Source organism: Dendrobates tinctorius, unplaced genomic scaffold (assembly GCF_039654945.1).
Source record: "Dendrobates tinctorius isolate UK_male_01 unplaced genomic scaffold, ASM3965494v1 ptg000030l, whole genome shotgun sequence".
Classification (NCBI taxonomy): Eukaryota; Metazoa; Chordata; class Amphibia; order Anura; family Dendrobatidae; genus Dendrobates; species Dendrobates tinctorius.
Genome location: NW_027361698.1, coordinates 35,616,514 through 35,643,661, shown reverse-complemented (window position 1 = coordinate 35,643,661; position 27,148 = coordinate 35,616,514). Strand labels below are relative to the sequence as shown.

Here is a 27,148-nt window from a genome sequence, read left to right as displayed (position 1 = left end):
TGCGGATCGGCTGGTCAGTTCCTTTCACCATCGTCATCCGGACAAGCCGGGTCCTATGAGTCTTGAGGGTCCGGGGGTCCCTCGTAGAAGACTGGGTAATGTCATGTCGGACGCTATTCACACCACAGCGTCCGGCAGGCAGAGGTAGTTCCACCTCCGTCCACTATAGCCTCAGTGGCGCCGGCTTGATCTTCAGGCCCTCGGGGGTTAATCTTGCTGGAGACCAGGTTGTATGTTTAGTCACGCCCATGGTCTTTAAATAGTCATGCTGGCCTATGGGCGTCGCCGATTATAGCTTGTGTTTCATACCAAGTGGTTCCGGTCTGGAGTGGAGGTGTTGAAGAGAGAGAGATTCGTATCTGGTGGCGTATGATCCGTTGTATCCTTTCTCCTTCCCATATTTGTGTTTAGTTGTGCCCTGTTCACATTACTGTATATTCCTGTGTGCGTGCGGCGCTGTGCAGTTTAAGTTCTCCCTGTCTGTCATTATTTGTGTGGGGGCTTTGGTGGTGTGTCTCCTCACTGGGTGGAGGGTGGAGGGTTAAGCGCAGGGCTGAGCAGGAGATAAGGAAAGGTTGGAGGCTCAGGCATTTGCACCATCAGCAAAAACCCTGGGTTGAGGGTCAGTCAGGGTTTCCCCTAGTTAAAGGGACATCACAGGGGCCCCGGGTATTTCAGCCTGAGTTGAACTAAGCCCCGCGTGACATTCAGTGGATATCACTACAGCCTTGCAGCGCAGGAGTCCTCTGTTCGAATCCCACCAAGGACAACATCTGTAAGGAGTTTATATGTTCTCCCCGTGTTTGCGTGGGTTTCCTCTGGTTTCCTCCTCCCACATTCCAAAGACATACTGATAGGGAATTTAGATTGTGAGCCCCATCGGGGACAGTAGTGATAATGTGTGCAAACTGTAAAGCGCTGCGGAATATGTTAGCGCTATATAAAAATAAAGATTATTACTACCCTGGAAGGGGCATAACTAAGCAGCTACCTTGATGTTCACTGGAGCCTCTGATGGTGAAGTCAGGCTTGTGCGGCAGGTAGCTGCCAGGTGGTGTCTGGCTGTGGCTGCTGATGCCACTGGTGAACAAAACACTATCTGTAGTGCGGACAAGTACAGACAGGCACGACAGATACAATGGCAGTCACGGCTGGTACTCTTGGCAGACAGGCGGGCACGACTGAGACACTGGCAAGCAGGCGAGTACGGCTGGCAACCTTGGTAAACAGGCGGGCACGGCTGAGACACTGGCAGGCATGGCTAGCGGGACCGGAACCAGTATGGGTAAGACAGGAACATAGGCAGGTATGAGTGGGATATAGGAAAGGGAGGAGCTGGGTCTGAATAGGGAAGGATAGAGTAATGGACTGGAATGAGTGGTTTTATGGGAACAGGTAGGAACCTGTTCATACTGGAGAAGCAGGGACGGACTCGGGAAGGGCAGAAACATGGACAGGCAAGAAAGGTATGAGGGAACAGGTTGGGATCTGTTGACACTGGAGAAGCCGGTACTGACTAGGAACCAATGCAGACAGGTAAGACAAGGATCCGCAAGATGCGGAACGGAAGCAAAGCAGAACCGCAGGGTTGCGAAGCAGAGCAAGGTAGAACCGGAAGGCTGCAGAGAGGCGCTGCAGTTTGCAGAAAGAGGTTCTGCAGGAGCTACAAAAGGGGAATAGAGCAGAACTGCAAGGTATGTGGTGAGGAGCTGCAGTAAGAGGTTCTGCAGAAGTGGAGCTGAAAGCGGAACCGCAAGAGTGCGGAGCACAGGCAGACGGAGAGGACACAAGGATAGAAACGGCAGGGAAAGGAGCCACAGACAAGGAGACTACAGACAGAGGTAGGACTGAGTTCAGACAAGGTCAGGAGCAGGACTCAGGCCTGAATATGCAGCCCTCAAGTAGGCGGAGACATAAGTCAACAGAAACAGATCTGGGTATGCAGCCCCCAGAGAAGGCAGAAACAGGACAGGACCTGGCACCTCAGCAGCAAGCCACTGACTGAGGGAAATAGTTGCTCAGGCATCCTCCTATGGGCGAGAATGCCTTAAATACCAGAGGCCTCTTGGTAATTGGCTGGGGACACCATAGGCAGGTGCACACTGATTCTATGAGAACCAGAGAGTGCTGACACTGCCCCCCTATGCACACAGCCAGGAAGTATGCAGAGAGCAGGCAAGAGGCATGGAGCCAGCAGCAGACAGAACTCACAGCATGGCCTGGAGTAATGAGTTTGGCTGGTGGGGGGATGGGATGCCATGCAGTGATGCTGGCAGGGTTGTTGGATCTGGATGGGAAGAACCTGTCATCTGAGCAGGTGGAGTGTGATTGGACATCCGGAATTTTTGAGTGGATATAAGGCAGCCGACGCCCTGCAGGGTTGCTGGTGATCCTTTCTGCTCTGAGCTCTGGCATCCAGTTTAGTTCCTGTCTACTAAAAGCTGAGTTTTTGCTCTGCTATTTTTCCATGAGATTTTGTCTGTTTACTTAGTGTTTGTGTTCAGCCTGCCCTGGTTGGGACGGGCTGAACTCCATTTTTGTCTCTGATCAGTTGATCTCTTTGCTCTGTCTTCAGAATATACCTGATTGCTGATATAGTGATTTTGAAGTCTAGTGACTTCAGGGCCTTTTCTATCAGATGTGTTGGACATTATTTTTGGCAGGGTTTTTTGCGTGATTGCAGCCAGCATCTTTTCTGTCCTTTCCAGTTAGTTGGGCCCCATCATTTGCTCAGCCTGTCTTTCTGTCTGTGTTTGTGTTTTCATCTGTTTTTCACCGACAATACATGTTGGGGGCTATCTATTGCTTTGGGGTCTGCTCTGGGGCAGTTTAGATTTCCCCTTTCTTTAGGCTTATTTAGCTCTCCGGCTGTGACGAGGGGTCTAGGGCAGGGGTCCCCAACCGCCGGTCCGCGGCCCAGCACCGGGCCGTTGCAGTGCCCTTGCCGGTCCGCGGACACAAGGGGAGCCGGGGGGCGGTGCAGCAGCTGATACTCACCCTGCATCCCGCGGCGGCTTCATCCAGCGCTGAGCGGTCACGTGCTACCGCTCATTTAAGGTCATGAATATGGACGCCACTCATCTCCCATAGGCGTGGCGTCCATATTCATGGACCTTAATGAGCGGTAGCACGCGACCGCTCCGCACAGGAAGAAGCTGAAGCGCTGCGAGATGCAGGGACGTGCAGCGACGGGAAGGAAGTTCAGCGACGTGAGGGTAAGTATGATGGGGAGGATGGGGGAGCCAAGCGGAGCCATAAATATAAGGGAGAGAGAGTGGGAGCGGAGCCATATACACAGGGGAGGGCAGGGGAGGGAGATTGGGAGCGGAGCCATATACACAGGAGGGAGAGTGGGAGCAGAGCCATATATACAAGGGAGGGAGAGTGGGAGCGGAGCCATATATACAAGGGAGGGAGAATGGGAGCGGAGCCATATACACAGGGGAGGGAGAGTGGGAGCAGAGCCATATATACAAGGGAGGGAGAGTGGGAGCGGAGCCATATATACAAGGGAGGGAGAATGGGAGCGGAGCCATATACACAGGGGAGGGAGAATGGGAGCGGAGCCATATACACAGGGGAGGGAGAATGGGAGCGGAGCCATATATACAAGGGAGGGAGAGTGGGAGCGGAGCCATATACACAGGGGAGGGAGAGTGGGAGCGGAGCCATATACACAGGGGAGGGAGAGTGGGAGCGGAGCCATATATACAAGGGAGGGAGAGTGGGAGCGGAGCCATATACACAGGGGAGGGAGAGTGGGAGCGGAGCCATATATACAGGGGAGGGAGAGTGGGAGCGGAGCCATATATACAGGGGAGGGAGAATGGGAGCGGAGCCATATACACAGGAGGGAGAGTGGGAGCGGAGCCATATATACAGGGGAGGGAGAATGGGAGCGGAGCCATATATACAGGGGAGGCCGGGAGACTGGGAGCGGAGCCATATATACAAGGGAGGGAGAGTGGGAGCAGAGCCATATATACAAGGGAGGGAGAGTGGGAGCAGAGCCATATATACAAGGGAGGGAGAGTGGGAGCAGAGCCATATATACAAGGGAGGGAGAGTGGGAGCAGAGCCATATATACAAGGGAGGGAGAGTGGGAGCGGAGCCATATATACAAGGGAGGGAGAGTGGGAGCGGAGCCATATATACAAGGGAGGGAGACTGGGAGCGGAGCCATATATACAAGGGAGGCCGGGAGAGTGGAAGCAGAGCCATATATACAAGGGAGGGAGAGTGGGAGCGGAGCCATATATACAAGGGAGGCCGGGAGAGTGGGAGCGGAGCCATGTATACAAGGGAGGCCGGGAGAGTGGGAGCGGAGCCATGTATACAAGGGAGGGAGAGTGGGAGCGGAGCCATATATACAAGGGAGGGAGAGTGGGAGCGGAGCCATATATACAAGGGAGGGAGAGTGGGAGCGGAGCCATATATACAAGGGAGGGAGAGTGGGAGCGGAGCCATATATACAAGGGAGGCCGGGAGAGTGGGAGCGGAGCCATATATACAAGGGAGGGAGAGTGGAAGCGGAGCCATATATACAAGGGAGGGAGAGTGGGAGCGGAGCCATATATACAAGGGAGGGAGAGTGGGAGCGGAGCCATATATACAAGGGAGGGAGGGAGAGTGGGAGCGGAGCCATATATACAAGGGAGGCCGGGAGAGTGGGAGCGGAGCCATATATACAAGGGAGGGAGAGTGGGAGCGGAGCCATGCATACAGGATGGGACAGGGGAGCCATGCATACAACAGGGGGAGCCACACAGAGCTGGACGGGGGGGACCACACATACATTTTCTGATGATTAGAAAATAATCAGCATGTACAGTACTCCAGTACAATTGTTCTTAAGTGCTCAATGCTTCATTTCCTTGTAGGTTCCAATCATCATTAGCAGTGACGGTCATCAGTAGAAGTAGCCCAGTGCTCCCACTGAAACAGAAACAAGCCAGGTGCTCCCACTCATTCAAAACCTATGGTGAGTTGAGTCACATTAAAAATGTTATAATTAAATGATAAATATGCACTGCTAAACTACAACTGCGTCCATAGCCCCGCCCCCTTATGACCAAAGACCCGCCCCTGTCACACCTCCATCCCCGCCCTGCCGGGCCATGGAAGAATGGTCTTGGTTCAAGCCGGTCCCTGGTGCAAAAAAGGTTGGGGACCACTGGTCTAGGGCACCGTGGGAACCCCCCCACGGCTACTGTTAGTTGTGGTGAATAGGATCAGGGGTCTGCAATCCGCTAGCTACCAACCTCTCCGGTTTTCTGGACTTAGCTTGTGTTTTTGTTGTTTCCTCCTCCGGTGACTCATTCATAACAGTTGTTACAGTACCCCCTCCTTTACGACCCCTCTTCTTCAAGCCTGCCAGAATAACCTGCAGAAGGAATATGGGCCCACACACAGTCCAGGCCATCACGACATCGTTCGGGTAAAGTGAAGTAGGCGTGCCATCAGGAATCACAGAATGCCAACTCTCTTGGTGCCCGAGGAGGTCAACCTCCACAATGACCTGGACCTCTTCCTCCAGATTGGTGTAAAGCAGAGATGAGCAAATTTCTGTCTTAGAATCTTCACCAAGCGGCCATATGGAAGATGAAGGCCTACATTCAGGAAGCATCTTCAGCCCATTACCCTGAAAAAGCTGGACCACCTCTTCCAGGTTAGAGGATGAGTAAACCTCTGTCTTAGTGTCTTCACACACTGGCCACATGGGAGCTGAAGGCATACATTCAGGATCCATCTTCAGCCCGTTACCTAGAGGAAGACAATCAATAGGCAGGGATGCTCCTGGGAACAGAACACTGGTATAGTTGTTGGAGCCGTGTAGAGAGAACGCCACCGCAAATACTGGACAAAGACACAGGCCTGAATATGCAGCCCTCAAGTAGGCGGAGACATATGTCACAAGCACACAGAAACAGATCTGGGTATGCAGCCCCCAGAGAAGGCAGAAACAGGACAGGACCTGGCACCTCAGCAGCAAGCCACTGACTGAGGGAAATAGTTGCTCAGGCATCCTCCTGTGGGCGAGAATGCCTTAAATACCAGAGGCCTCTTGGTAATTGGCTGGGGACACCATAGGCAGGTGCACACTGATTCTATATGCACACAGCCAGGAAGTATGCAGAGAGCAGACAGGAGGCAAAAGCATACAGTATGGAGTCGGCAGCAGACAGAACTCACAGCATGGCCTGGAGTAGTGAGTAACGCTGGTGGGGGGATGGGAGGCCATGCAGTGATGCCGGCAGGGTTGTTACATATTCTGTGATCTTAAAATCTCTAAGACCGTCAGATGATGTGAAGGATGTTGTCCGAGTTGGATTCTTGCATGCCAGGCAATCACCACAAGGAAAAAAGCTCAATTTTTGTTTTCTCGCCTTAAAGGGATCTGGGGGTTTAGTCACATAGTGGCTATTGACCAAGATGTCTTTCAGATACTTACTCCCACGTGCAGTCATAAGAGGTGACTGTGAGAGAAATTTACATGAGACCGGGTCTGTCTTCAAAACAGACCAGTGTCGATTCAAAATCATCCGCATAGTATTCCATTGTTGGTTATATGTGGAAATATATCTTGTGTCCATATCTTTAGGTTGCCTATCCTTCACAACCAATAAGTCATTCCCTGATATATTTTTGGCCCTCCGAATTCCTTTCTTAATGCTTTTCTTACTATACCCTCGGTCTATCAATCTCTCCCCAAGGTCCATTGCCTGCCGCTCAAAAAGTTTGTCTGATGTACAGATTCTCCTAGCACGGAGAAATTGGCCAACAGGAATATCTCTAATCGCTGATCTCGGCATGGAGAGGCATGTAGTAATGCACTTACTGGGGTCTCTTTGCTGTGCATATCTGTATGTGTGGAGCCGTTACTTTGAGCATGATATCCAAAAAGGAAATCTGGTGATGGTAAGTATAAGTGAGTCTGATGTTGAAGTTGTTGCGTTTCAATTCTAACATAAACCTCTGTAAATCTCTTGACAGAACCCTGCCATATAAAAAGGATGTCATCAATATACCTAAATCATCCAAGGATCTGGGGAGCGGCGTGTGCGTCATCCGAAAAAATGCTCCGCTCCCAAAAACAAGTTAGCATAGGATGGCGCACATACCACCCCCGTTGCTGTACCTTGTTTCTGCAGAAAGATTTGATCTTTGAAGGTGAAAAAATTCAGTCAGAATAAATCGCAACAACTCCAACATCAGCTCCCGTATGTCAGCATATGTTGTATATGTGTTGTATCGTTTCCTCTAAGTTGATTGATTCATCAGGGGAGCTTTTTTTCTACATCAGGTCCATTGCACATGGACCTATATTGCTTGTCAGTAGTTAGAACAAAATAACTGCTGTGGTAGGAGCCTCACCAGCCTGCTTCTCTTTGAACCCGATTGACGGATTCAGTCTCTGTTTAAACCGGACAATTGTCTCATCACAATACACATGTAATAAACGTCTTTAAGTGATGTCAAACCCACATTTTTTGTGGACAAAATGGATGTTGTAAGCCACGATACAATATTGATATGCACATTGAATAAGACTGGCCGACCTCGATCAGAAATACTTTATATCTATATTGGGCTATCTAATATATAAAGCTCAATGTGTGTGTGTGTGTGTGTGTGTCCAGGATTGGCATCCGCACCATCGCAGCTACAGCCACAAAATTTTGCACAGTCACACGCCTGGACCCCGAGAGCGTCATAGGCTATGTTGTGAGGTGAAATTTTAACCCCGCGCGTTCCAATTCACCAAACAATTTTGCCTATTATTCTTATAATTTCTATGGTGTTATCGTCCTTCTGTAAAGCTGGAAATAACACAATTTATTACCGTGCCAACACAGACCACCCTCTGACACAGACTGCACGGAGAGCCCAGTATCACACAGGATAGGATTAGATACACTGCTCAGCAGTCAGTATCACACAGGATAGGAATAGATACACAGATCAGCAGTCAGTATCACACAGGAGAGGATTAGACACATGGCTCAGCAGTCAGTATCACACAGGATAGGATTAGATACACGGCTCAGCAGTCAGTATCACACAGGATAGGATTAGATACACGGCTGAGAAGTCAGTAACACAGGATAGGATTAGATACACGGCTCAGCAGGCAGTATCACACAGGATAGGATTAGATACACGGCTGAGCAGTCAGTAACACGCAGTATAGGGTTAGTTACACAGCTCAGCAGGCAGTATCACACAGGATAGGATTAGATACATGGCTGAGCAGTCAGTAAGACACAGGATAGGATTAGATACACGGCTGAGAAGTCAGTAACACAGGATAGGATTAGATACACGGCTCAGCAGGCAGTATCACACAGGATAGGATTAGATACACGGCTGAGCAGTCAGTAACACGCAGTATAGGGTTAGTTACACGGCTCAGCAGTCAGTATCACACAGGATAGGGATAGATACACGGCTCAGCAGACGGTATCACACAGGATAGGATAAGATACACGGCTCAGCAGTCAGTATCACACAGGATAGGATTAGATACACGGCTCAGCAGAAAGTATCACATAGGAGAGGATTAGATGCACAGCTCAGCAGACAGTATCACACAGGATAGGGTTAGATACACAGATACACATGCTGTTTATCAAAAGGCTCTTGAATGAGTTGAAAATAAAATACTAATCAATTCTTAGGTAATCTTTTAGTTAATTTGTGTTGCACATCTGTAGTGTTGTATATATGATGTGAAATGTTTTTATGTGCAATATAATCACTATAATTTGTTATAACTAACCACAGTTGGTTACTATGCCCAGGTAACGCTGGGCTCTTCAGCTAGTTATCTATAAATCTCTAGCTTGTTTTCATAGTTATAAAGTAGCCAGTTTGTAGATGGCTGGCATAATGGGCAATGGATGTATTGTAAGGAAGATGCATGTAAAGAACATTGTTAGAAGAGCAAACCTTTGTTACCAGCACTTCTAGGCTGCCACCCCCACCCCCAAAGGCCATGTTCCACAATGGTTCATCATGCAACACAAGCCCACAAACACTTCAGAACAGATGTTTTACAAGTAACTTATCCACACTTGTGTGGAGCAGATGTCTCTGGGAGGTTGGTATTATGGAAAGGTCTTTCATTTGTGTTAAAGCGGTTATTGGAGAAAACACTGCTTCTTTCCTTCATAAACTGCCACATCTATTCTATTCATGTTGATTTTTGCAGCTCAGCTCAATTACCATAAATTGGGCCGAGCTGCAATACCACACACAACCTGTTAACAAGTGTGGCACTGTTTTGTTGTTTTTAAACAGCAGTCACATTTTTTTTTTGGGTATGTGCACATGACATCTCTTAGGCTAGCTTCACACTAGCGTTTTGGCCCGCAGCACACGGCCACCGCTAAGCCCTGCCCCCTCTGGTCATCTCCTCCTAGTATCGCACATCGCTGCATTCGATCTGCACACCCTATCTTTAGCATAGGGTGCGCAGACCGTGCGCTGGCCGTGCGCTAGTAGGATTTTGCGTGCACTGCGCCCTTTTGACGGTGCTCCAAGCGCACCAAAATGCAACATGGTGCGTTCGGTGCACGTCGGCGCACCGTCAAAAGGGCGCAGCTCACGCAAAATCCTACTAGCACACGGCCAGCGCACGGTCTGCGCACCCTATGCTAAAGATAGGGTGTTCAGATCGCATGCAGCGATGTGCGATTTTAAGAGGAGATGACTGGAGGGGGCGGGGCTTAGTGGCGGCCATGCGCTGCGGGCCAAAACGCTAGTGTGAAGCTAGCCATAGACATGTGCGTACCCACTAAGTTTTTCAAATAGATTACTTTGGGAAATGCTGTTGTTTTTTTACCTGGAGAATCATTTTCAGCAATTTTTCAGTCACTTTTCATGACATCTCTGCTGCCAAATTTTTTTTTTTTTTGCAACTAGGAAGACGCCTAAAGAATTGTTATGCCACTTCTTTTAACCCTTTGACATCTTTGGAAAATAAAAATTCCTATGTTCATTCTTGTTAGCGTTTATTTAGTGTTTTTTTTTTCAGGCAGACACTTTTTAAGACATTCTGTGTACATAGCAATATACTGGTCAACCCTTTAAAGGGGATTTCCAGTCCTAAAATATCCACTGCTGTTCCCAATATAGAAATTTATATAATGTTTCAATTGCCCATCATTCCTTAAAGCTCCACCCTCTCAATTCCTCCATGGATTACATGGTCAATGCACCAGTGTTTTTCTTAATTCACCCATGACGTGCCATGTGCAGATGAGAATAATGATGATCTGTCTACACTGTGGCATCTCTTCAGATATTTGTAGACCCCTATTAAGTCTCCTCTTAGCTTTCATTTTTGCAATCGAAACATTCCCAGATCCTTTAACCGTTCCTCGGAGGACATACTTTGCAGTTCGCTAACTATCCTGGTAGCTCTTCCCTGAATGTGCTCCAATTTTTTGATGTCTTTCAAAGATTAAAGGCTCTTCCTCTGTAAATGATTCTATGATCCTTTAAAAAATCTCATATTCCTTTAGGGACACTCTCTAGAGACTCTGAAAGATCTGATATTCATGACTAGATGCCGGCTCCCTCTCAGTTTGTTGAAGTTACTCCCTACACTGAAGGTGGTTCCAGTGCCATTGATGCTCTTGGCTTTTGGAAAATGTTACCATGTACCCTGCATGAATCCACATTTTAGCAGTAATATGCTATATATTGAGGTTCTGATAATGTCCCTTTGTGCTATATGTTGATTGATAAAATTAAATAAAAATATACAGGAATTAAAGGGTTTGCCAGAGTCTGGTAGGAAACCGTACTATTTTTAGTGCTACAACAAATATTTAGTGATATTGTTTCCAGTTGAGTTATTGAGTACCGGTCTGTTCAGAAAACCTTCTGTTTAGTCAGTTGAACATTTTTTCATATAGTATTATACTATAACATTCGGATTTGACCTGGTAATGAAGCTGTTTAAAACTTTTTTTTTTTGTATTGTTTCTACTATGATGTTCTGGAAACTGTCGCTTTTCTTTTTTCCGTTTGGGTAAATAATTAAAAGACGAAAAAAAAAAACCTAAATATAGTATTATCGTCAGTAATTAACGCCATGTTTTTCCCATCTTGTACATCATTAACACAATACAAGGCATGCTGGAACGAACCAGGCATCCCGGCAGAAAATAGCATTTTATTTGTGTAATGTGCGCACTGCATAATCCTTTAGCAGGGCCCCAGCCCTTGCTCTGGCCATTTTTCCTGATGAGGAATATACTTGGCAGAAAATGAAAAGAACTTTGTCTTGAAAACTAAATTGGAGTTGCAATAAGATTGGAAGCGATCACCCTTGTACTCCACATTGTTGGAATGAAATGTTTTTTAAAGTGTCCTTACCCATATTTAATGGGGTTTTCAGTTTATCACTACAACCCAATATTCCACCCACTTACTTTCATATACCCACAGACCTTTCCATTAATAATATGAAGTACTGTATATGATGCTCCTTAGTTGTTCTTAACACACACCTCTTCCTCTTGACACACCAGGCAAGAACATCCATGTATCGCGTGTCATCAGACATCTTCTTTCTTTTCCTCGTCCGTTCTGTCTGTCCAAGTCCATTAAGTTGAATTAGATCAGTCAGTTACAAGTTTACTTTCGGCTAAAATATGAGCAATAATGTTGGCCAAAGGCTGATAATCCCAGGGTGATTGCCAGCAATGGACAACTTCTAAATCCGGCTGTAGATACGATTTGGCCATAGTATAATAAGGATGATTATGAAAAATAATTTATATTCTGAAAAATATTGCCACTTTGTTTGTGTGGCTCCACTTTTCTGGGTGCACATAATTGAAACCTTTTCCACTTAGAAAGGATTTGGAAGCTTGAACATTGAGGCTAAGTGCACACGTAGCAGAAAATTTCTGCTCAGAAACCTGACTCCCTTCCCAGAAACCGCGCCTTTTTTGTCTGCGCGTTTTTGTCGCGGTTTTGATGCGTTTTTTTCTGGTGTGTTTTTAAAACGCATAGAACTAGCCAGAAATGCGGAAAAATCCGCAAAATTAATGAGCATGTGGCGTCTTTTATCGCGATGAGTTTTTTTCGCGGTAATAAACGCATCAATATGCACAAAAAGTGCAAAATGCATAGAAATTAATGGGAAGCTTATTTTTAGCGGTTTTTTTTGTAAAACTGCTAAAAATACCGCTAAAAAACAAACGCTGTGTGTGAACACAGCCTGAAGGGCTTGATTAATGGAACAAGTTTCCCATTAATGGAGCAGATTGCCAATCATTTATAGTACCATAGACATAAGCACAAAATCAAATAACCACAAATCGCTGTGTAGTTCATTGTATTTAATAGATTAGATTTAAAGGTGACACCACTGGATCTGTGCACAAACAACAAAAACTACATACGGTATTAACTTTTGTATTACATATAGTATAAAACAGTCATGTGTTAAATATATTCTTGATTAAATAAAAGCTTTTACAAGGCACAGTCATCCCTTCCATAGCAGCTTATAAATGTTTACCATATTATATAGGAGGTTCTTTACCATATTATAAGGGAGGTTCTCCTCCTCGGTGTATTTCTAGAGAAATCTGATTCACACCTGCTTCAATCCTCCTTTACTGGAAACACTGTGCTGTCTACAAGCAACTGTACAGGTTAACAGATTGAAACAGGTTGCTCACGGTACTTAAGGCCCCGTCACACTAAGCGACTTACCAGCGATCCGGACACCGATATCAAGGTGTCAGGATCACTAGTAAGTCGCTATGTGATCGCTGGTGAACTCTCACACAGACAGCTTCACCAGCGTTCAGCACAACGATGCCGAGCGCTCGGCATCGCTGGCCATCCCTGTAAAAAATAGAATCAAAATAAAAAATATAGTTATTCTCACCTTCCGACGTCCCGTTCAGCCATCCTGCCTCTCTCCACGCTCCGGTCCCAGTGATGCTTTGCGAGAATGACCGCGAGATGTCACGGTCTCGAGGGATAACAAAGTCTCGCGGTCATTCGTGCAAAGGATCACTGGGACCGGAGCGTAGAGAGAGGCAGGATGGCTGAACGGGACGTCGGAAAGTGAGAATAACTATATTTTTTATTTTTTTTAATATTTTTACACCTGATCGCTGGTCTCCCGCCTGTCACACACAGCGATGCGTGCTGGTCAGCGGGAGACCAGCGACCAAAGAAATGTCCAGAGGTTTCTTCCAGCGATCAGCGATACCGGCAGGGGGGCCGCTCGCTGATCGTTGTCACACATAGCGATCTCGCTGGTGAGATCGCTGTTACGTCACAAAAGTTGTGACTCAGCAGCGATCTCGCTACCGAGATCGCTTAGTGTGACGGGGCCTTTAGACATTCATGTCAAATTATCACAAAATACATCACTAGCAACTTTACCCAGGCAAAAAGCAAATAAGGCTTAGTGGGTGTTGGCAGAACTCGCATCCATCTTTTATTGCTATCTTAATATAAATCGATACCTCAGTACATAGAGGGAAAGATGACTAGCAGCATTGTTCTTGAAAGGTCAGTGGCCATACAAATTGGATGCACGCTGTCTCAAATTTACTATTTCAGTGGGAAAGGCTGATCATCTAATATGTTTTGGGTTTCCAACTCTCCTCGGATGACAAATGTTGGGGGTTTTAAGATCGGTCGCTTCAGATCATTGGCTTTTGCAAACAGCCAACTAATGAATAAGACCCTCATTCGTCAAGTGATTGGATCATTTATGTGTTAACGCTTCGTTGTCGGCAGTACATGTAAAGAGGGAGTGTTCTGCTGACAATATGTATGCTGTATTGGGACAGAACAATAGATTTTTTCCTATACATTTTGTAGCCGCCTGTGTGGGCCTTAAACAAGAGCTAACCGGCTTGGTAAATAGTTGATCAGCACTAGGTATGGGCAGTTAAGGCCCCAATAGACTTTAGTTGTAGGGCAAGGGATCTCTTTATGAATGTGCAGCTGCCAAACCGCTCTGGTGGTTTTATCTATAAAATATGCAAATTGTATTTTCAGAAAGAAAAAGGACTAGAACTCGTAACGCTACATATTGGAAGTGGTGATCCTAAAAGTCAATATCGACTCTTTAACGAGCCTTGCAATATGACTTTGGAAGAGACAATTTGCATATTTAATTTTCCCGAGGAGCATGCATGACATGTAAGTCTCTACACATTGACATGCTAGGCTTGGCTTGTCCCTCTCCACAAGGAGAAACGTTACCCCTTAGACACCATCTGTAGAAGACAATAAGATCAGCAGTATAGAATTGATCATGCTGGATTCTTATCTCTTATATCAGAAAAATTAACGAGAAAAGCAGCACTCACCCGATCCTTCTTTCAAGATGGGGTTTTAATCCATAAAATTGGTTACATTGATTTTTGTAGAAGTGCAGGTGTCATAGAATCATAGACTCGTAGAGTTGGAAGGGACCTCCTGGGCCATCTGGTCCAACCCCCTGCTCAAAGCAGGATTCGCGAAATCATTCCAGACAGATATCTGTCCAGTCTCTCTTTGAAGACTTCTATTGAAGGAGAACTCACCACCTCTCGTGGCAGCCTGTTCCACTCATTGATCACTCTGTCAAAAAGTTTTTTCTATTATCTAATCTGTGTCTCCTCCCATTCAGATTCATCCCATTGCTTCTAGTCTTTCCTTGTGCAAATGAGAATAAAGATGATCCTTCTACAATGTGACAGCCCTTTAGATATTTGTAGACAGCTATTAAGTCTCCTCTCAGTCTTCTCTTTTGCAAGCTAAACATTCCCAAATCCTGCAACCTTTCCTCATAAGACAGGGTTTGCAGACCGGTCACCATTCTGGTCGCTCTTTTCTGAACTTGCTCCAGTTTGTTGATGTCTTTTTTAAAATGTGGCGCCCAAAACTGGACACAATATCCCAGATGAGGTCTGACCAAAGAGGAGTAGAGGGAAATAATGACTTCACGTGATCTAGACTGTATGCTTCTGTTAATACATCCTAGTGTCAGGGGAGTTATTTCATGAACAGTGAGACCTGCCGGACTACGGCCGTTTCACGCCTTGCTGGCGCTTCTACGGGTCCATAACATTAGTAGTATCAACAACTCTTTACATGAAAACACTTTTGTACATTAACAACTATAGCTTATTAGTTATGCGTGCCATGGTTTTTAGCATATTTGATCCCACTTGGTGTCGTGTATCTTATATTTATCTTTCTGAAACAGTGGCAGCTGACAAATAAGAATCCCCTTTACCATCCCCATCCCACTGTATACTGATTTATTACAAACTATAACCTGCCAGAGGTCGTTGTCTCTGGCTGGCGCATGGACTCATGGTAGCACTGGGTATTTGAATTTCCACATACTGCCATGCTTTTATTTCAGTGACACTGGAAGGACTAGAATATAGAAGGGAATGGATGTTCATGCATACAAAGGGCACCTCCTAACAATATTAATCATATTAACTTGAGGAGACCCCTACAAACTCATGCCCTTCTCATACAGTACTTGTAAGTGTGTGTTTATGGAGGAATAAAGGAAAAATAGTTTGCTTCCTGATTACTCCAGCTTACTGTCTGCATAAAAAGATTTATATCATGTAAATCCTTTCTGTTGTTCTTTTCATGAGAAATGTAGATGCTTTAATTTACCTATCTTATAGACAAGATGACGTTTTGCATTTCTCATTACACATTCCAGACTGTAAATGCGTGGAAATTTCCAGGAGGATTGTCTGATGCAGGTGAAGATATCGGTTAGTATCCTATTTTGTCTCTTTGTAGGTAAGAAAAATGTATATAAATGTGTTTTCCAAGACTATTTTATTTTCATTTACTATGGGCCTAAAAGCTAACAGGCAGGTAGTTACTAACAGAGGCAACTACTTACCTGTTCTGCCCAGCGCTAGCTCAGAATGGTCATTGACTGTTAGGGTGTGTGCACACGCGGATTCTGCTGCGGAATTTTCCGCGCGTATTTTGCAAAATCTGCAGGTAAATCCGCAGGTCAAAAGACCTGCGGTTTATCTGCGGATTAGCCTGCGGTTTGACACCTGGACAGTGGAGCAGGTGTAAAAGCGCTGCAGATTCCACACAAAGAAGTGACATGCTGTGGTTTTGAAACCGCAGCAAATCCGCGCAGAAAATTCTGCACCGTGTGCACTGCGGTTTATGTTTTCCATTGATTATAATGGTACTGTACAATGCAGCAGAAACTGCTGCGGATCCGCAGGACCAAATCTGCTGCAGTTCCGCAGCAGAATCCGCAGCGTGTGCACACACCCTTATTGTCGGCGATTCAGCTGCTCCACGTCAACAGAGCAGCTCTTCATCTTCCAGGCTGCTTTGGTGACTTGAACGCAGCAAAAGCTGTTGAGTTCCCGACAGGAGCGGTCTGTGATAACTATTGTGGCAGAGATCGGTGATGAGCACAACAGGCAGATCCATAGTAAAAATAAAAAAATAAAAGTCCTGGATATCCCCTTTTAAAGAGGACTTTTTACTAGATTTTTTATGTTGAACTGGACACACAATTTAATATTGTTTAATATTGGTTGCACAGCAGAGTAAAACCTTCCTTTTTGGTATTATTTTGAAAATCAAAGTATTTGGCCTTTTGTAAGAGGGAGGGAGTGTGCTCTTCTGTGTTATTTGGGGCGTGTACTTCTTCCTCCTGTATGACTCTGACCAATCATAAGTAGGCAGCAACATTAAGCTATTGAGTGGAGCATGTCCTTTTTTCCGTTGTGTTTTCCCGCTGCTTATGATTGGTCAGTATCATACAGAGGGAAGTACAAGCCGCGATGACGCTGACTTGGATTTAACGAAAATTAACTCCTTAGTGGCCAATTTTTTTTTATTGTTGATATCTCCGCAACAGAGAAGCAGAATAATAAAAAAAAAAGTTTTATTCCGCTCTGCAGCTCCTATTATTTTGTGTGTCCAGTTCAACAAGCAAAATTTGGTGAATGGTCCTCTTTAAAGGAACCTGTTTATATCCGTTCTATACAGTAGCATCCATATACAGTAGATAGTGCTGTTTTGGATATGTCAATGCTCAGCACATTTTAAAGAAGTAGCACTTGGCCTTCCCAGTCCCTTCACAAGTACATTCACCAACAATATGGTTAGAAAGAATGCAAATTTTTAAGAATTTAGGTATCTTTTTGAAGTCTTTTTAGGGAAGATGTTATGATTGCTGTTCATCTTGCTGAACTCAGAAACTTTGTCCAAAACTACAAATATTCATCCTGTGTAATTTTGATAGGTAGGAGTCTGTGTTCTGGGACTCCCATTGCTGGCTCAAAACATAATTTACATGTATGGGCTCAATAAAAGCGCTTTGAGTCAGTACTCTGCTTTGTGAGAGTGATGTATCGACCATAGGCTTACTCTGGAGCCCGTACACCGCTGAGTGCACACTCTTCCAGGAACTGTGACCTTCAGAGCTGATTTTTGAGTGATCAGAGGGTGTTGGTGGACCTGCACCCCTGAGACTGACGGTAAATAGCAGCCCGTGTAAATGATAATTATCTTTTAAATTAGTTATCCAGTAGTTTTAAAAAAAAATCTGGTCAAAGAAAATGTAAAAAAATAAGAGCAGTTATCAAATTACCCATTAAATCCCCCATGTTTGTGTGGTCCATCTTTTATATATTTGTTTACATGCCAGTCGTTTTTCATGCCATACTGTCATGTGACCACGGCAGCCAATCACTAGCCATAGAGAAGTTGCTTGTAAATACAACATATGGCCACTGCGGCTAATGGTAGTCTTCAATTATCACAACACAGTGCTGATACTGTAGATGATGGCATGGAATCAAAAACCTTGGAGAACCACAGGATCATTGGGGGATTAAATATTTATTCAAGTGTTTGTAATTTCTTGACATTTTCTGTGACCAAGGCTTCTTTCACACTGCCGAGCTTCTGTAGTACAGTGGCACAGATAGGTTCTAACAAGACTAGACCGGGGACAGATTTAATTTTTCAAGTCAGCAGAATTATAATTGTAGCTCTGGGTTCCAAAACTGTAACCGGGGCTGGTGCAAGGAATAGCAGTGTGTGTGCAAATTTTTTCAATTTGTAATTTTTTTTTTTTTATATACAAAAATTCTATGCAGATTGTAAAATGGTGACAAAAGGCACTCATAATGCAGAAAATAAAGAGATTGGCTTCCAAATCTAAAGAATGCAGTCGCAGAAACTCAACCTATGAGCGGAGCTTCATTTCCTCTTTCCGCCGCTGACATATGGAATACCACTTCTGCTCTAATCCCAGTGTATGTTTCATTTTCTTTCACACTGCAGGAGCTACTGCCGTTCGGGAAGTCCTTGAAGAGACTGGCATTAAGTCAGAGTTCCAGTCCCTCTTGAGCATACGGCAGCAACATAAACACCCTGGTGCCTTCGGAAAGTCCGACATGTATATTATATGTCGTCTGAAGCCAGTGTCTTACAATATTAATTTCTGCCCTCAGGAGTGCTTGAGGTGTGAATGGATGGACCTGAAGGAACTTGCATACACCAGCCACACCACTCCTATCACCAGCAGAATTGCCAAATTGCTACTTTTTGGATACAAGGAGGGGTTTCCCAATATTGACCTTACTATGAGGACATTGCCAGCCGTTTATTCTGGACTCTCTTACTCTCTGTACCACAAAGAATTGCCAGCTAGCTATGAAACTCAGGGATGACCTATGGAAAGTTTCACAGTTAAACACATATCAATTTACAACTAATTCTTCAGGAACAGAAAATACCTCTACAAGGGCAACATTTGCGTCTTACATTTATACACAAGGTTTGCTCACTTACAATGTGTTAGGTATAATTACCTTATATTTTAGAATGCTTACATATAATTTTAATTTTTAACCACTGTCATACAAGTGTAAATCCTTTATCATCACATTTAATATATATTTACAATATGATAATTGTATTCTTCTTTGCCTTCGGGTAAGATCAGCTTTTTGCAGACATGGGTAGAAATAGGATAGCCTTTTGTCCCGGTGAAGTTTGCGATCCATTTTTGTACTGCCCAGTTCTTTTTAGCGCCACGTACCAATCGCTGTATTTGCGGGAGCGGTACGTGTTGTAGTTATTTGATTCAAGTCGTTCAAAAAAGAAGCATTCATCAGTTATACATTTCTGGAAAAGAAATAGAAGAGAGTTACTATTTGGAATCAATGTATCATGAACATCAGTCTGTCCAGATTTATTTTTCATGCATATGTGATGTCTTCAACGGAACCTCCACACAAATGTATTTAGAAATGAAAGTAAAAAAATGACTCCAGATTTTTTTTTTTTACCCTGGGGCCAAACTGAGACACATACTAACCTGTGTAACTATTAATCTTGGTGAAAAAAGTAATCCATGGACATATACCCATGAGGGCAAGTGATCTTACTTTTTTTCTAAATGCACAAAGACATCTAGTAGACAAATCCTAGTAATCCACCCCCTCTTTCCCGTGTCCTGGAAACATCATACAACTATTTATACAAAAGTGTAGGTTATAAGCCTTGAAGTGACAATGTTAAAGGAAACAATCATTGCTGTCTTATGGCCTAACATAATTCTTTCTATGGGGGTCCTTACTAGGCTAACCATTATACCTCAGGGCTTTATACATTGCCTGCTAAAGTTAATGGTTTGGGGATTGTTGAGCAGGAGTCGCCAGTCAACTACCAACCAGTTGTTGGGAAGGCAGTTTTCATGGAAGTGATATTAAATACGAACTGTACTTACAAAAAACTTTGCATACATCAATAGTGAAGGCAAATATAAGAGACTTTCCAATATATCTTATAGAATGCTGCTTCTTTCTCCACCTATGAGCTAATTTCCCCGGCCTCCTGAACTGTCTTGTCAAGATAGAGGAGGAAGGAGCAGAGTGACAAAAAAGGCAGAGAGAGAGCAAGTAAGATTTGCGCTGAGCTTTATAACAAGTCTTTTATCCTACTCCGGAGCTGGATTCACATCTAACCTGCTCAATATTGCTCTATATTGTCCGCCATACTGCTTCTGTGTGTTTATTAAACATGACAGAGCAGAAATCCCTGTGCTGTGCAATGTCTGGGAGACATCGTAGTAGTTACTCTACTAGTTCAGAGTCAAATGCAAATCTTGCAGAGTGGAAAACTGTAGAACATGTTGAATACAAGTAATATAAATGATCAGCAACAGTGTTATTCCTCATGTATATATACATAACAGCTTATCCTAAAAAGTTAATTGAAAGTATATTTAATGATGGTGGATGTGGACCCACTGTACCACGGGCCAGGTTTACCCTGGAGGGGCGCAACTAAGAGACTACCGTGTATTCACTAGAGCCTCTGATGGTGAGGATAGGCTTTGATGCCGGTAGTCACCAGATACCACTCCAGGGCAGTCCCCAGGTCAGCAGTCGCTAACTGGAGGGTCAGTGGTGTGGGTATGAAGTACAGAAGGGTGAGGCAGAGGAATAGTCAGATGTTCTGAGGTCGGGGCAGGCAACATAGGATCAGTTAACATTGCCAAGGTCAGGAGAGAAGCCAGGCCAGACGGTAAACGAGCTGGATCATAAACAGCATAGTCAAAATACAGGTACGCATGAATGAGACATTAGTAGACGGACTGACTAGGAACAAACCTTCGGGTGAGGAATGGTAGGAGATGCTGTCAGTTATAGGCACTGGTTTACAGGATATTTTTTGTATATTGAATCAATTTTTGGGGGATTTTTTGATCGCTGTTTTTTTTTCTGTGCCCTAGGGTTAAATTCCTGCAGAGACCTTCCACCCCCCCCTTCCCTAGGCTAGATGAAAGCCACATGCAGGTGCAGCAGTTCTGCACGAAGCAAAGTTAACAGGACAGCCTTACATGAAGATAAATTGTATGGTGAATACAGCTCTGGTGAAGTATACAAGTCACGTTATTGCCAGGGACCATGGGCACCTACCCTGTCCCTCGAACTAGAGAAACCCTAGGCTATCCCTGTTCCCCAGAATTCTCCTGCTGGTGGAGACACTGGGGTCTTGCACCTTGCTGTGCTCCTATAATAACAATTATCAATTCCCTCCCCCACCTAGGGCGGTATGATACAGAAGTTTATAGGATAACACACAAGACAAGGGTAAACAGACAGAGATGAAAGAAAACTACGATCACACAAAAACACCAAACAACCAAGTAGGACACAAGGAAGGAATAGGTGGGGAAAAAACTTATGATAAGATTATTAGGATGAATCACACAAACCAAGTCAACACAGAAATCTCCTGAATACACCTCCAATCGCCTGCTACAAACTCTGAACACTCCCACAACTCCAAACCAGGAAGTGGTAAATCTATCACTGGCAAGGTCAGATGAAAGGAGGAGGGTTCTTATACCGGGCTGGGAGTAACAAACTCAGAACAGCTGATACAACCCAAGGCAGAGAACTCCAGGAGGCCAACTAAGCAGTTTAACCCTTGCAGTGCCAGTGTAAAGAAAACCAGAACTGCTAATAGGACGGTGAAGCTGTTCTATCTACCACAGGTGTATCATCTGACCCCACTCTGTTGCGGTATCCCTGTGACAGTACGTTTTATTCTGTGCCTGCTTCACTTGCCTTTTGCTTTTTTAATGTTTAAATAAAGTTTTATGGAACCTGTTCTAAGTTTTCACATTATTGACTACTGCTAGCAGATTATGTGTAGCCTCGCAAGGATCCTAACTGCTAAAAATTATTTTTAAACACTGTTCACCCTGTATGGTAATTAGCACCAATGGATGACAATGGAGCAAATATGGCGCCTGCAGTGAGCTCACTGACCTGGCGTCTCTGTGTTTGATAGGGTTGGCTTGGCGAGCTCAGCTCCATAAATGGCGTGCAGTGTATAAGGATCATCTTTAGTGTTCTGCTTTTTTGCAGTGGCACTTGGAACAGAATCATTAGGATGCCAATTAGAAGGCAATAACATGTTGCCAGAAGTTTCATAACAGGAGACCTGATGAAAAGTTCTCTTTAACCCCTTTCCTACAATGGACGTACTATTCTGTCCATGTGACCAGGGACCTAAGTCCCAAGGACGGAATAGTACGTCTAGTGCGATCACAGCTGACACCCGGCACAATGTGTCAGGCGCGGTCACGGACCGCCCCCGACACGTTAACCCCTTGAACACCGCGATCAAACACGATTGCGGTGTACCGGGGGTTAAAGGGAAGCATCGGCAGGGAGGGGGCTCCCTCCATGCTTCCCTGAGCACCCCACAGCAGCGCAATGTGCAGCGCTGCTGCGGGGGGCTCCATCCTTGCAGGTCCCCGAATCCAAGATGGCGACGGGGGCCTGCAGGGAGCTGACTTCCTCAGTGCCTGCAAAGCGCAGGCATGAGGAAGTCTGCGTCTATGCCTGTGACAGATCGCTGATCTGTCACAGTGATCTGTGATGTGACAGATCAGCGATCTGTCACAGGACAGTGATGTCTCCCCCTGGGACAACCTAATAAAGTTAAAAAAAAAAAAAAAAATGTTCCCTAATAAATTCATTTTTTGGAAATAAAAAAAAAACCAAAAGTGCACATATTTGGCATCGCCGCGTCCGTAACGACCCGCCCTATAAAACTGTCCCATTAGTTAACCCCTATAAAAATAAAAAACAAAGCAAAAAATAATGATTTATTATCATACTGCCGAACAAAAATTGCAACAACGCATGATCAAAAAGACACATATAAATATCCATGGTACCGCTGAAAACGTCATCTTGTCCCGCAAAAAACGAGCCGCCACACAGCGTCATCAGCGAAAAAATAAAAAAGTTATAGCTCGCAGAATAAAGCGATGCAAAAATAATTATTTTCTATATAAAATTGTTTTCATTGCATAAAAGCACTAAAACATAAAAAAAATGACATAAATGAGGTATCGCTGTAACTGTACTGACCCGAAGAATAAAACCGCTTTATCAATTTTACCGCACGCAGAACGGTGTAAATGCACCCTCCAAAAGAAATTCATGAAACGCTGGTTTTTGTTCATTCTGCGTCCCAAAAATCGGAATAAAAAGCGATCAAAAGATGTCACGTGCCCGAAAATTATACCAATAAAAACGTCAACTCGACACACAAAAAATAAGACCTCACATGACTCGGTGGGTCAAAAGATGGAAAATTTATAGCTCTCAATATGTGGTGATGCAAAAACTATTTTTACAATAAAAAGCGTCTTTTAGCGTGTGACAGCTGCCAAATATAAAAACCGCCATAAATAGTAAATCAAACCCCCCGTTATCACCCCCTTAGTTAGGGAAAAATAATAAAATTAAAAAATGTATTTTTCCATTTTCCCATTAGGGTTAGGGCTAGGGTTAGGGCTGTGTTGGGGTTAGGGTTGGAGTTAGAATTGGGGGTTTTCCACTGTTTGGGCACATCAGGTGCCCTCCAAACGCAACATGGCATCTGATCTCAATTCCAGCCAATTCTGCGTTGAAAAAGTCAAATGGTGCTCCTTCCCTTCCAAGCTCTGCCATGCGCCCAAACAGTGTTTTACCCCCACATATGAGGTATCAGCCTACTCAGGACAAATTGCAAAACAACTTTTGGGGTCCAATTTCTCCTGTTGCCCTTAGGAAAATAAAAAATTGGGGGCAAAAATATCATTTTTGTGGAAAAAAATATGATTTTTTTTTATTTTCATGCCAGGGCATTATAAACTGCTGTGAAGCACTTGGGGGTTCAAAGTGCTCACCACACATCTATATAAGTTCCGTGGGGGGTCTAGTTTCCAAAATGGGGTCACTTGTGGGGAGTTTGAATAGTTTTGGCACATCAGAGGCTCTCCAAACGCACATGACACCCGCAGACCATTCCATCAAAGTCTGCATTCCAAAACGTCACTCCTTCCCTTCCGAGCCCCGACGTGTGCCCATACAGTAGTTTTCTCCCACATATGAGATATCAGCGTACTCAGGACAAATTGGACAACAACTTTTGGGATCCAATTTCTCCTGGTACCCTTGGGAAAATAAAAAAATTGGGGACTAAATGATCATGTTTGTGGAAAAAATACGATTTTTTTATTTTCACGCCCGGGCATTATAAACTTCTGCGAAGCACTGGGGGGTTCAAAGGGCTCACCACACATCTAGATAAGTTCCTTGGGGGGTCTAGTTTCCAAAATGGTGTCATTTGTGGGGGGTTTCCGCAGTTTTGGTACATCAGGGGCTTTTCAAATGCGACATGGTGTCCGATCTCAATTCCAGCCAAAAACGTCAAATGGCGCTGCTTCCCTTCCGAGCTCTGCCATGCGCCCAAATAGTCGTTTACACCCACATATGAGGTATCAGCGTACTCAGTACAAATTGCACAATAACTTTTAGGGTCCTATTACCCTTGGAAAAATAGGAATTGAGGGTGAAAAGATCATTTTTGTGGAAAAAATATGATTTTTTAATTGTACGGCTGTACGTTATAAACTTCTGTGAAGCCCTTGAGGGTTCAAAGTTCTCACCACACATCTAGATAAGTTCCTTGGGGGGTCTAGTTTCCAAAATGGTGTCATTTGTGGGGGGGTTTCCACTGTTTTGGTACATCAGGGGCTTTCCAAATGCGACATGGTGTCCGATCTCAATTCCAGCCAAAAACGTCAAATGGCGCTGCTTTCCTTCCGAGCTCTGCCATGCTCCCAAATAGTCGTTTACACCTATATATGGGGTATCAGCGTACTCAGGACAAATTGCACAATAACTTTTATGGTCCTGTTACCCTTGGAAAAATAAGAATTGAGGGTGAAAAGATCATTTTTGTGGAAAAAATATGATTTTTTAATTGTACGGCTGTACGTTATAAACTTCTGTGAAGCCCTTGGGGGTTCAAAGTTCTCACCACACATCTAGATAAGTTCCTTGGGGGGTCTAGTTTCCAAAATGGTGTCATTTGTGGGGGGTTTCCACTGTTTTGGTACATCAGGGTGTTATGATGAGTTACCGAAGGAGGAAAAAACAAAATACCAGCTAAGTCCAGAAAAACCAGAGAGGTTGGCAGCTATCGGATTGCAGACCCCTGAACCTATCCACAACAACTAGCAGTAGCCGTGGGGGGTTCCTACGGTGCCCTAGACCCCTCGATCACAGCCGGAGAACTATATAGCCTAAAGACAGAAAGGGGAAAAACTAAACTGCCCCAGAGCAGACCCCAAAGCAATAGGCAGCCCCCAAAATATAATGACAGTGAAGCAAGATGAAAACACTAACAAAGATATAAAGATAGGTTGAGCAAATGATGAGGCCCAAGCTAACTACATAGGACAGGATAGGAAAGCTGCTGTCTGCCATCCGCAAAAACCCTATCAAAATGAGCCAACCGACTGATAGGAAAAACAGGCCCTGAAGTCGCTAGGCTTCAAAAGACTATATCAGCACTCAGGTATATTCTGAAGACAGAGCAAAATATCAACAGATCAGAGACAAAAATGGAATTCAGCTCACCCCCGGCCGGGGATGGCAGAACTCCCAAAAAACAAGGCAAAACAAAAGCAAAACTGAAGAGTACAAAGCAGAGCAGAAAAACTTAGCTTTGAGATGCAGGAATCAGACTGGTCTCCAAGAATCCAGCAGGAAAATCACCAGCCAGGAAGAAGGGCGTCGGCAGCCTTATATCCAGTCCTCAATTCCAGCCACCCAGTCATCATCTAACTGCCCAGGTGTTTGGTAATCAGTCTCACTACCTTCCTTCACTAGAGGAGGGAGTTCATCAGACCTCAATGGTGAAGGGAAAAATGAACTCACAACATCAGGGGCTTTCCAAATGCGACATGTTGTCCGATCTCAATTCCAGCCAAATATGTCAAATGGCGCTGCTTCCCTTCCGAGCTCTGCCATGCACCCAAGTAGTTTACACCTACATATGGGGTATCAGCGTACTCAGGACAAATTGCACAATAACTTTTATGGCCCTGTTACCCTTGGAAAAATAAGAATTGAGGGTGAAAAGATCATTTTTGTGGCGCCCGATCTGAATTCCAGCCAATTTTGCATTGAAAAAGTCAAACGGCGCTCCTTCCTTCCCAGAGCTCACTCTGCCATGCACCGAAACAGTGGTTCCCCCCCACATATCAGGTATCAGCGTACTCAGGACAAATTGCACAATAACTTTTGCAGTCCAATTTCTCCTGTTACCCTTGGTAAAATAAAAAAAATTGAACCTGAAGTATTTTGTTTGTGAAAAAAAGTTAAATGTTAATTTTTTTTAAATATTAAGAAAATTCCTGTGAAGCACCTGAATGGTTAATAAACTTCTTGAATGTGGTTTTGAGCACCTTAAGGGGTGCAGTTTTTAGAATGGTGTCACTTTTGGGTATTTTCTATCATATAGACCCCTCAAAGTGGCTTCAAATGTGATGTGGTCCGTAAAAATAAAATGGTGTTGCAAAAATGAGAAATCGCTGGTCAACTTTTAACCCTTATAACTTCCTAACAAAAAAAATTTTGGTTCCAAAATTGTGCTGATGTAAAGTAAATATGTGGGAAATGTTACTTAAGTTTTTTGTGTGCTTTATCTCTGTGATTTAAGAGCATAAAAATTCAAAGTTGAAAAATTGCGAAATTTTCAAAATTTTTGCCAAATTTCTGTTTTTTTCACAAATAAACACAAGTTATTTGAATGAAATTTTACCACTAACATGAAGGACAATATGTCACGAGAAAACAGTGTCAGAATCACCGAGATCCATGGAAGCGTTTCAGAGTTATTACCTCATAAAGGGACAGTGGTCAGAATTGTAAAAATTGGCCCGGGCGTTAACGTGCAAACCACCCTTGGTAGTGAAGGGGTTAAGGAGACACTTGAAAGGTAAATTGAGCAATATTTTTGATTTTGGTACATACTTCGACCAATGGTAAAACGCTAGCACATATAGTTTAGATTGTTGCCAGCAATCTTTTATGTTTGTAACGGGAAAAAGCAATAGAAATAAATAATTACCACTGTAATCTTATTCCCGGAAAAGGGAAAAGACTAATGATGAATGCTGCAGCAGAGTCTGTTCTATGTCTCGTCTAAAGTCAGTGACCTTTAAGAATTTCCGGTGTCTATTAATGTTTAGTTCATCTTTTTAAGTTTGTTGTAAAATGCTATAAACAGTGTTCA

At 44.3% G+C, this 27,148-nt stretch overlaps 2 protein-coding genes across 5 annotated transcripts in view; one reads left to right on the top strand and one right to left on the bottom strand.

Moving 5' to 3' along the window:
• NUDT6 (nudix hydrolase 6) overlaps nucleotides 1-21,673 on the top strand; it is a 47,256-nt gene extending 25,583 nt beyond the window's left edge. For 3 of the 4 annotated variants that reach the window (XM_073572035.1, XM_073572034.1, XM_073572033.1), the window contains exons 4-5: nucleotides 15,720-15,774; nucleotides 18,332-21,673. In XM_073572035.1, coding sequence (XP_073428136.1) covers nucleotides 15,720-15,774; nucleotides 18,332-18,720 — 444 coding nt within the window. In that variant the 3' untranslated portion in view covers nucleotides 18,721-21,673. Of the gene's footprint in view, nucleotides 1-4,881; nucleotides 4,983-15,719; nucleotides 15,775-18,331 lie in introns of all 4 variants that reach the window. The other variant, XM_073572036.1, reaches the window with a different exon arrangement.
• Nucleotides 12,343-27,148, bottom strand: part of FGF2 (fibroblast growth factor 2) — a 122,787-nt gene continuing 107,981 nt past the window's right edge. The window contains exon 3 of the mRNA XM_073572037.1: nucleotides 12,343-19,177. Within this exon, the coding sequence (XP_073428138.1) occupies nucleotides 18,992-19,177 (186 nt within the window). The 3' untranslated portion in view covers nucleotides 12,343-18,991. The remainder of the gene's footprint in view (nucleotides 19,178-27,148) is intronic.